The following is an 11,715-nucleotide window of genomic DNA, read 5'->3' on the forward strand; positions in this document are numbered from 1 at the left end:
AGGGCAGCCAGTCATTGAAGTTTGGGGCTTGGGCTGGAGATGGGCCGTCAGGCCTTCGGGGCCTTTAGCCCCCCTCTCCACTAAAACCAACCTCGCTAAATGGCACAGGACAAACCCAGCTCTCTTTGGGCCTCAGTTTCCCCTCCCCTCCCTGAAAGGGAAAGAATACTCCTTTTTTTTGTCCATCCAGCATTGCCAGCCTTGAAAGTGTAGTCATTGTTGTCGTCTTGGGTGACGTGTGCAAAACTGCAGGAGCTCACTGCCAAAAGAGGAGTTGGAGGAGAGCGTGGGGGAGAGGAACGGAGAGAGCAATTCTTTGGTATCCATCCACCCACCCCTGCCTTTCTCTCCTTAACCCCCATGTTTCTGGTTTGGTGAGTCCTTCATACCACCCATAATGCTTTGCATTGGCGCAGGCTGGGAAGGGGGGGTGTATGGGCTCACAAGTTGTTGTTGTTTTTTGCATGCTTTCTTAATAAAAAAAACAAAAAACAAAACGAATGTTTGTGGTTTTATTTTCCTGGTGCTGGTCTCAAATTTCCTTTTTTGCCAGAGTAGGAAAAAGGGAAATGTGAAATCATTTGTTTTCTGCTGCCCCTCCCCCTCGCTCCCCCACAGGATCTGACCCTGACAATTTTGGTAATATTGATTGATAGGTAAGGAAGATTAAAAGCATCGCTCTGACATTTTTTTTTTAATGCTGTGAATTATTGCAAAATATTGTCGGGAGAGGCAATCTGTCCTGCCTTGCAGCTTGATACGTGGACTAAACTGCCTTGCTTGCATTCTGGGGTATTTTAAAGATTAAAAATACTACAATCTGAGAAGGACTTGCCTCCCCCTCTGGGACTTTGGGCAAAGCTTACAGGTACTCACCAGAGTTTTACATTGAAAATGAGGGGATTCCAATTGTAGGGATTTCTTCAGAATACATTTCCAAGGGAAACAGAACTCTCAAAAGGAGCCCAGAAATGTCAATTATTGAATAGGTATGCCAACTTGGGATAATTATGCCAAGATCATTCACCCTGGTATCCTGTACACTAGCCCTAAGAGTTTGAGACTTCTATCCAGGGTCCTGTGAGAATGTTGGGGTTTCCAGGAACCTAGCTAATCGTCATTACAGCAAGCCTACAGCTACCCACTATGAGATTTATTTGCTATATGTTCAGAGATTATGATCTATCCCTAGTGTCAAACAATTAAAAGGATCCATGAATCTCTGAGCCTTGCAGGGAACCATGGAGAAAGAAAGCATTTATTCACATCAAATATATGAGCAGATAAAATTGGAAAGTAGCATGACAAATCACATCATCTTAGATATCATTACTGCACAAGTGAGAGCATTCCTAATGATTTGAAAATTTTCCACATAGCACTTTGTAACTCATTTGTAGTCCAGACCCTCCCCTCCACCACTTAATAAGAACAGTGCTTTGCAAGTCTAAAACATCTCATTTTCTATGTTTCAGGTTAAATCACTGGACTCAGATGAGGCTAAGTTGTCGTACAAACAAACCTGAAAATGTAGAGGCTTAATATCCATACATAAAACTTCATATACAGAAAAAAATGAGAAGGTGATGGGGTTGGAGAATGCTTTTTTAAAAAATGAAAGAAGGGTGGTTGGAATGGATCAACAAAGTAGAAAATGTGTGCTTGTGAACAAATTAAAGGATGATGGTTAATGAATATTGGGATGCTGCATAAACACAAAATATGAAGGTGTTTAGAAAATATTCTTCCTCTTCCAAAAGAAAAAGTCATTTGTCGTGTACAAAAACTAGTAGCATAAGGTCATGACTTAGAAATATCATGGCAAATTTCAGAAGGAACATCTCAGATTGTGGTTTCAAGGGTTATCTCTGGGGAGAGGGAGTGGGAGGAAGGAGAAGCTGGCCGGAGTAGGGCAGGAAACCTCTTAGATTTCATTATGAGCATTGGTTTCTCTTTAAAATACTGTGTGCATGTATTACATGGGTAAAGATAAAGATTAATTTAAAAAAACCCCAGATACATCTGATAATTTTGGTGTGAAAAATACACACCCACAGTCATGTTTTTAGAAGTTGGATGGGTAACAAGGCCAGAGGATACTCAGCTATTTTGCAGTGAATTCAAGAATAGTTGCCTCATCTTCTATTCTCTTTCTCCTTTTGTTTGAAATAAGTTCCCTGGGAAGTAGTGAGAGCAAGCTAGTCATTTGCATGTCATGAAAGTGTTGGTAATTAGAGGCAAAAAGCCTGGAAGAAGATTTCAAGGCAGGAGAGAAGTAAGAGAATTTAAGAGCTTAAGAAAAGGAATGAAAGATAGATGATTCTATCAATAAGCAGTTAAACAAACTGAGCAAACAAACAGAGGAGCCATCTGCCCAAACTGAATATACCATTTCATGAATATACCATTTCATGAGAAAGTTCTTAGGTGCCCTCAGTAGTCTTTACACAATAGATGCTTATTCAGCTGTAATGATGGCAACTCAGAATTCCTGTGTTCTGTATCCAGAAATATTCCAAGTAGCAGGCATTTGGCATTGTACTCTGCTCCCAACTCAGTTTCATAACTCCTTGTTTGTTTTTTCACATGTTGCACTAACTTTATTCAGAAACAGTCCTTTTAGAGCTGTTCCTTGTTTTTATAGACTTTTTCTTTTTGCACCTTTTCTTTTTTTCATTTAAAACCTTCACCACTGCCATCACCCCAACAAAGCCATTGAATAAAAGATCATCTTTCACTCAGGGAGCACTAGAAGAAATGGTTTTAAATTGAATCTAGAAGGAAATTTAGAAAATATTTGACAATGGAAACATTATTTTTTGAAACATCATTTTTAAGCAGACGGCATTCTCATTTATCTCACGTGCCTTTGTTTGGGATAGAAACAGGCTATCTTTACAGTGATTTCCAAGTTTAGCATTCATCAGAAACAAGAGAGCTTGTGCAAACACTCTCGGGACCCCAACCCCAGAGATTCAGATTCAGCCAGCCTGCAGGGGGAAGGGCTGGAGAATTTGAACTTCTGACAACTTTCCAGGTGATGCTCATGCTAGTCTGGGACCATGCTTTGAGAACCTCCAAATGGATTCTTTGACAGTCTCTGCAAGAACTCCCTGCTCCCCATCTTTCCCATCTTTTAAGAAACATGTTGCATTCACCTAAGAACCTCTGCTTAGGTCAGTGGCTCCATCTTTTCATACAATTGTACTGATACTGTTTCTTTCGAAAGAGGTTTTGTTTTGGGGGCAGCTGGTAGAGTGTGTCACGTCCTCACTGAAAGCTGCCTCCAGAATTCCCTGCACAGACTGTCTTGCTTTTCTCCTAAAGTCCTTTCCCAGGAGAGCATAGAGGAATGGATTGAAGCAACTATTGGCAGATGCTAGAGCAAGAGACACATGGTCCCAGGACAACAGAGATTCCCCAAAGGGAGTGTCTGGGTCAATAAACAATAAGAGGACTCCAACAATGTGGTACGGAGCCCAGCAGACAAGGAAGACAACCACCACCACCATAGCCACTCTCAAGAGTTTGCTCCGAGACTTGGTGAAGTGGCTCCGACGCATTTTGAAAATAATGAGGCTGTAACAGGCCACCATGATGATAAAGGGCAACAGAAAACCCACCACTAGCCTACTGATGGTTATGGCTACCTGGGGTGTTGGCACTTGATGATCATATGCAAATTGGCCGAAATAATCATCCTGGAAACCTTGTGATAGCTCAGATGTGGATAAAGAATCACTGGAGGCATTAGAAAAAAACTCTGAATCAGCAGGGAGAAAAGAATCCCAGTTCTCCAGGGGGTGAGTTCTGTGATCTTCAGTGGGAAAGTCACTGGAGAGTGTAGCTGAGACTTCATCAGCAGACTGAAATAAATCATAATGTGGTTGTTGAACAGATAATCTAGCTGAATCTGTAGGGAGTGAGTCTCTAGAAGTTCTTTGAAATTCTTGGGAATGGAGACCAGTGGTGGCTGCCCAAGGCTGATCCTTGGTTTGCAGAAAGAAGGAATCTAACCTGTCATCCATTTCTCCAGGAGGCTCAGCAATGGCGTTGTCAAAAGACCCGTTTTCCAGTAGATCAAAGGTGAAGTCTGGATAATCTAATGAGCCATAGGGACCAAAATTGTAGCCACACATACTCTGGTTGTCTATAGTGAACGTTTCCCGGTATACAAAAGCAGGTATGCACATTACCAAAGCCACCACCCAGATACAACCACAGATAGTGCAGGCTGTTCCCACGTTGCGATGATTCTGGCACCAGACTGGCCTGAGTACCAACAGACAGCGGTCCAGGCTAATGGCGGTCAGCAAGAAGACGCTGGCAAACATGTTGAGGACGATGATGGAGGGGATGAGCTTGCATAGGAACCAGCCGTAGGGCCAGTGTCCTTGGAGAACCAAGTGGACCAGGGAGAAGGGCAGGGAGAGGCAGCAGATGAAGTCAGCCAAGGTGAGATGGAGAAACCAAACTGTGTTCACTGTCCGTTGCATCTTTAGGCCAGCCACCCACAGCACCAGCCCATTGCCTGGCAACCCCAGTAGGAAAGTGATGCTGAGGATGACCATGGAGAGAATTACATGGGGTTCATCCCAAGGCTGTGAGTGTAGGTCAGTTGAATTGGTCTCAGCAGAGAAAGACTCCATTGCTAAAACTTCTGTAAAAATATAAACAAAAATGTTAAAACTAAAAAAAAAAAACAAAACTATTCTATGACTCATTAGCATAGTCATAGAATTCTAACTTAAAGATGTAGAGCCACAAAGACCCTAACACTGGTTTATTTTATATTCTTTGACTTCACGTTGGATTACTCAAAAACATACTCTGAAAGACAATTTAAAATCTACTGTACTGACATAGAGAACAGACTGTGGTTGCCAAGGGAAAAGGGAGTATTGGGAGTTTGGGATTAGCAGATGCATACTAGTATATATAGGATAGGTAAACAACAAGGTCCTACTGTATAGCACACGGAACTGTATCCACTATCCTGTGATCAACCATAATGGAACAGAATATGAAAAAGAAAATGTACGAGTATAACTGAGTCACTCGTCTTGCTTTACATCAGAAATTAACACAACATGATAAATCAACTATGTGCTGTGCTAAGTCGCTTCAGTTGTGCCTGACTGTTTGTGACCCTATGGACTGTTAGTCCGCCAGGCTTCGTCTGTCCATGGGATTCTCCATCGAAGAATATTGGAGTGGGTTGTCATGTCCTCCAGATTGTCATGCCCTCCTCCCAGGAATCTTCCCGACCCAGGAATCAAACCCATGTCCTTAAGTCTCCTGCACAGGCAGGTGGGTTCTTTACCACTAGCGCCACCTGGGAAGCCCTTGATTTCCTTACCACCCATCATTTCTTTCTTATTTGTTTTTTATGAATATACCTTGGGTAAAATAGCTTGATTATTACAGAAACAGAAATCATTCATGAAGAAAATTAGAAAACATAAAGAAGCAAAAATAAGAAAATAAAAATATTATATACCACTAGTCAGTGGTTACTCTTAAATATCTTTTTTTTTTTTTTAATATTTTGATTTATTTGGCTATGTCAGGACTTAGTTGCATGTGGGATCTTTAGTTGAAGCATGTGGGATCTAGTTCCCTGACCAGGAATTAAACCCGGGCCCCCTGCATTAGGAGGGCAAAGTCTTATCCACTGGGCCACCAGGGAATTCCCACACTTTTAGTATCTTAATTTATATTTTTCTGGGTCTTTATTCACATTCATATGTGTGTACTATATGTACGTATATTTTTTATTACGAAAAATTTAACAAAATTAGATTACACTGTGCATACTGGTATTTAAATTTTTTAAATTGTGGTTAAATACAATGGCTCCGTTGGTAAAGAATCCATCTGCAATGCAGGGGACATGAATTTGATCGCTGGGTCAGGAAGGTTCCCCTGGAGAAGCGAATGGCAACCCACTCCAGTATTCTTGCCTGGAAAATCCCGTGGACAGAGGAGCCTGGAGGGCTACAGTTGGGTTGCAGTGAGTCAGACATGACTGAGCGACTAAACCACCACCACCGCATGTAACATAAAATTTACCATCTTAACCATTTTTAAGGGTACAGCTCAGTAGTGTTGGGTTTTTTACATTATTATGCAGTCAATTTCTAGAACTTTCTGATCTTGTAAAGCTGAAATTCTCTATCTATTAAAAACCAGCTCCTCACTTCCCTTTCTCCGAAGTCCATGGCAATCACCAGCCTACTTTTGGTTACTGCTCTTGGTTGTTCAGTCGCTCAGTCCTTTACAACCCCACAGACGGCAGCACGCCAGGCTTCCCTGTCCTTCACCATCTCCCGGAGCCTGCTCAAACTCATGTCCATTGAGTTGGTGATGCCATCCAACCTTCTCATCCCCTGTCATCCCCTTCTCCTCTTGTCTTCAATTTTTCCCAGCATCAGAGTCTTTTCTAGTCTTTGCATCAGGTGGCCAAAGTATTGGAGGTTCAGCTTCAGCATCAGTCCTTCCAATGAATATTCAGGACTGATTTCCTTTAGGATGGACTGGTTCGATCTCCTTGCAGGCCAAGGGACTCTCAAGAGTCTTCTTCAACACCACAGTTCAAAAGCAGCAATTCTTCGGTGCTCAGCTTTCTTTATGGTCCAACTCTCACATCCATACATGACTACTGGAAAAACCATAGCTTTGACTAGACAGACCTTTGTTGGCAAAGTAATGTCTCTGCTTTTTAATATGCTGTCTAGGTTTGTCATAGCACGTGTCTTTTAATTTCATGGCTGCAGTCACTGTTTGCAGTGATTTTGGAACCCAAGAAAATAAAGTCTGTCACTGTTTCCATTATTTCCCCATCTATTTGCCAAGAAGTGATGGGACTGGATGTCGTGATCTTTGTTTTTTTGAATGTTGAATTTTAAGCCAGCTTTTTCACTTTCCTCTTTCACTTTCATTAAGAGGTGCTTTAGTTCCTCTTTGGTTTCTGCCATAAGGGTGATATCATCTGCATATCTGGGGTTATTGATATTTCTCCTGGCAATTCTGATTCTAGCTTGTGCTTCACCCAGCCCAGCTTTTCGAATAATGTACTCTGCATATAAGTTAAATAAGCAGGGTGACAATATACAGCCTTGACATACTCCTTTTCCAATTTGGAACCAGTCTGTTGTTCCATGTCCAGTTCTAACTGCTGCTTCTTGACCTGCATACAGGAGGCAGGTCAGGTGGTCTGATATTACCGTCTCTTGAAGAATTTTCCACAGCTTCTTGTGATCCACAGAGTCAAAGGCTTTGGCATAGTCAGTAAAGCAAAAGTAGATGTTTCTGGAACTCTTGCTTTTTCTATGATCTAATGGATGTTGGCAATTTGATCTCTGGTTCCTCTGCCTCTTCTAAATCCAGCTTGAGCATCTGGAAGTTCTTGGTTCGCATACAGTTGAAGCTTAGCTTAAAGGATTTTGAGCATTACCTTGCAAGCATGTGAAATGAGTGCATTTGTGCTGTAGTCTGAACATTCTTTGGCATTGCCCTTGTTTGAAATTTGAATTAAAACTGACCTTTTCCAGTCCTGTGGCCACTGCTGAGTTTTCCAAATTTACTGGCATATTGAGTGCAGCACTTTAACAGCATCATCTTTTAGGATTGACTACTCTAGGTCCCTTGTGAAGATGGAATCCTACAGCATTTGTCTTTTTGTGACTGGCTTATTTCACTTGGCAAAATGTCCTTAAGGTTCATCCATGTTGTAGCATGTGTCAGAATTCTCTTCCTTTTTAAGACAATAATATTCCACTATATGTGTGAACCACATTTTATTTATCCATTCATCTGTTGATGGACATTGGAGATGCTTCCACATTTTAGCTATTGTGGATACTGTTGCTATGAACATGGGTGTAAATGCATATTGTTTTATACAAACTGCTTTCTTTGATCACTTTTATCATTTAGCAGTCTCCATATTATACAGTAAGATTTACCTTGACTAATATTCAGACTTTATCCATTTTTTCCCACTGTCCCCAAAATATCCCTTATAGCTGATTTGTCAACAATTGTATCCAGTTTAGGACCAAACATTGCATCAGGATATTTCTTAAGTCTTTTAATTTAGCATAGTTTTTCTTTTTCAAGGATACTGGCTTGTTCTGGGGTCAGTTGTTCTCACCAGTCACTTCTTAACCCTTTGTAATTAGTCTTCTATCCCATCACTCTGCTAAAACTACCTCTAGAGAACAAATACAAGCATCTTTTTCTCTGTCTTTGTCCTCTACAATATCCCTATTACTTGACACTGGCTTCTTATCACTCTCTTTCTCTTGGCCCCTGTGAAGTAACCCTTCCCTAATTTTCTTTTCTTTTTTTTTTGGCTGTGCTGGGTCTTGCTGAATCACGTGGGCTCTCTAGTTATGGCTCATGAGCTTAGCTGCCCTGTGGCATGTGGGATCTTAGTTTCGACACCAGGGATTAAACCCACCTCCCCTGAATTGGAAGGCAGATTTTTAACTGGATTGCCAGAGAAATTCCTGTAATTTTTAATATTCCTGTAAACATACTCTACTTTATAGCTTTCCTGAACAACTCACTATTCCAAGTCAATGCCATTTTCTATTCCTTGGGGACTGCTGTTTAATTTTGTCTGGAATGATATTCTCTACCTTAACCTCCTCTTTCCTCCATTCTTAATCTCTGTCTGTTGAAATCCTAGTTATTTTTCAAGATTAAGCTCAAATATATTTTCCTTGAAATCTCTCTTATAATCCAAATCATGATTTAGTTCTTCAGCCTCCTAAATTTTGTGTGTGTATGGTGGGGTTTGAACCACTTTTTGTATTCTCTGTGTAACGATACATTTTGTTCTGCATTACAATTATTTTCATGGCTGTCTTATCTATTATTCTAGCCTTAAGTTTCATAATGGTAAAAAAAAATCTTATTTCTAAGTGCTTGCTCCACAGAATTTAGCACAATACTTTGTAAGACGTAAGGATTAAAGATTACTTGAATGGACGGATGCTCATACTTGGGGTTTATTTTCTTTTTCTATTAAATTAAAAATTTTAATTCTTATTCAGTTAATCCAGTAAGGATGCTATCTCTTCTAACTTCCTTTTTTTTTGTTTTCCAGTTCCCAATTCTTACTGGCTATTACAGCATTTTATGTTTCCTCTGGTAGAAACCCAGAATACCATATGACTTGTTCTGCTGAGTTGACTAAATGCTATCATAGGGATTATCAGAAGTTAAAATAACTAAGAAAACAAAATAACGAAAAAGAAGAAGTGCTTCTCATTCTCCATTCTGTAGCCTTGCTTATTCTAATATTCGAGTCCTGCCAGGTTCACTTCCTTTGCTGTTGTGCATGGCAGCTACCTTGATCACCTGTCCTACACACATATTCATGCATCGATTCATAAAATATAGAGAGATGGAGAGAGTCATAGAATTCAAAGGCTGAAAAGAAAGTTAGCAATTATTTCTTCTTGTTTCTAGTTTTATTGGAGAAGCAATGGCACCCCACTCCAGTACTCTTGCCTGGAAAATCCCATGGACAGAGGAGCCTGGTAGGCTACAGTCCATGGGGTAGCGAAGAGTCGGACACGACTGAGCGACTTCAGTTTCACTTTTCACTTTCATGCACTGGAGAAGGAAATGGCAACCCACTCCAGTATTCTTGCCTGAGAATCCCGGGGACGGCAGAGCCTGGTGGGCTGCCGTCTATGGGGTCGCACAGAGTCAGACACGACTGAAGCGACTCAACAGCAACAGCAGCTAGTTTTATTTTGTAGTTTTGGACACTGAAACTCAGCAAATTAGGGGGCTTTTACATAGTCACAACTAGGAGCGTTCTCAAATCCTAGGTCCAATGTCTATCAGGCCAAAACTCTTTTTACTACAAATAATCACATAACAGAAAAGCCTCTGGTATTGCTAATAGAGAAAGGCATCAAGAGCAGCACAATAATAAAGAATAATAAGGAAGTAATAATGACTGAAAAGAGAAAAATTCCAGTGCAAAGAAACTGAGCTATACTTCTGGCATGAGCTATACTTTAAATATCACATTTTGAAATGAAAGTGTATCTGAATCAGAATCTTAAAAGTCTTTCAGTCCAAGGTAACTTTTTATATTTCTCCAAGTGTTTTGTTGAAAAGTACCTCTCTCTCTCTATTTTTTTAAGTTTTCAATACTGAATTGGTTTTGGTTGAAAAGTACCTCTCTCTATATATATTTTTTAAGTTTTCAATATTGAATTGGCCAATCAGAATTAAAAAGATAAGTAAAATCCTAAAACTAAAATTCAACTATAATAAGGAAAGAAAAGTAGATTCTGGAATCAAATACTAATGACAGAATGACAGAATCAGTAGCAATAAAGAATGCGGAAAAAAATAAAAGAGAAAAAGAGCAAAATGAAATGGAAAAAATATATATATTAAGAAAAATAGATAATCACTGATTTGGAAAATGGAACTATTGGGAAAGCTGGAATCAAAGATCAGAAGGAGAAATAGCCAGTTTAAGAGAGGGGAAAATGATGTAAAAATTCAATATTAGTTCCAGAATAAAATGTAAACAGCAAAGATAAATAGAAAGTGGAAATAGTTAGAAAGAGAAAAAGGTGGACATGGGAATAAAGCAAAAGAAATAACAGTTGGGGAAGGAAGGGGAAATAGAAAATAATGACCTTCAAACCATTATCTACAATGAAGAGAACAAGCTGGGCACAAGTCATCAGGTGCATCTAGATTTCCTTACCAAAACCCCCGAAATAATAGCTGAAGGCTTCTGCACAGGTCTGGAGGTCCCCACTTGTCCTGTCTGGTCCCCGCCCTTGACCACAGTCAAGTCCTGAAGTATGGTTAGGAACTTTGATGAGCGCCTCCTCTTTCCTCTCTCTTCGTTTCTGATGATAAACCAAACCCAACACTTTCCACTACCATCTGACTCCACAGGAAGAGTTTCAAAGTGAGTCATTTCTAAATGTCTCAGATAAGAAAAGTTAAAAAACAGAAGTGAAAGAGCATGATTCTCAGAAGTTTTCAGCAGTACAGAGTATGGTTAGAGAAAGCACTTTTGTACACAAGCTTCCCACTTGATAGGGTTTTGCATTTGTTTTGTTTTAGAAAATGGTATATGAATGTGGGTGAGGAGTAGCTAGAGGGAATGACCCTCACAACGCCATGTAATAAATCTCAACCAATATCTCTTATACGCTTAGTAAATGTCAAGGAATGTATCATGCAAAAATCAGAGGAATTAAACTACGTTCTTATTTCTGTAGAGTTACAATCTGATGTGAATATGCACCTATACAACAACAACAAAAAATCCTGTAATGCAATCCAGACTATAATGATAGAAGTAGCAGCAGAAGTAAAATACTGAATAGTAGAAAATAACAGAGGTGTATTTAGCCTGGGGCAATCTAGGAAAGTAGAAATAAGATCTGGGCAGGCCCTTCAAGAATTATGGGACTTCTCTCAAAAGAGGCGATAAATTATTTTACTTATTTATTTGACTCTGCTGTGGCATGTGAGATTTTAGTACTCCAACCAGGGATCAAACCTGTGACCCCTGCAGTGGAAGCTCCAAGTCTTAACTACTGAGCCACCAGGGAATTCTTAGTGACAAGCTGTTTAGGATGTTTAAAGGGCACATAGTGACATCCAGTCCCATCACTTCATGGCAAATAGATGGGGAAACAGTGGAAACAGTGGCTGACT

The 11,715-nt window shown here is 40.1% G+C and overlaps 1 protein-coding gene across 1 annotated transcript; it reads right to left on the reverse strand.

The window, feature by feature from the left end:
• Positions 1–1,229: 1,229 nt before the first annotated feature.
• On the reverse strand, positions 1,230–10,903 carry C3AR1 (complement C3a receptor 1). Its single transcript, XM_081587941.1, has 2 exons — positions 10,748–10,903; positions 1,230–4,660 (listed from the first exon to the last, which is right to left on the reverse strand). The coding sequence occupies exon 2, from the start codon at positions 4,647–4,649 to the stop codon at positions 3,195–3,197; it is 1,455 nt and encodes a 484-aa protein (XP_081444067.1). The 5' UTR covers positions 4,650–4,660; positions 10,748–10,903; the 3' UTR covers positions 1,230–3,194.
• Positions 10,904–11,715: the final 812 nt, after the last annotated feature.

Source organism: Giraffa tippelskirchi, chromosome 4 (genome assembly GCF_054371585.1).
Source record: "Giraffa tippelskirchi isolate mGirTip1 chromosome 4, T2T-mGirTip1v1.2.pri, whole genome shotgun sequence".
In the NCBI taxonomy this organism is placed as follows: domain Eukaryota; kingdom Metazoa; phylum Chordata; class Mammalia; order Artiodactyla; family Giraffidae; genus Giraffa; species Giraffa tippelskirchi.

Coding starts and splice junctions, on each gene's coding strand:
- C3AR1 (XM_081587941.1), bottom strand. CDS start 4,649: ATGGAGTCTTTCTCTGCTGAGACCAATTCAACTGACCTACACTCACAG.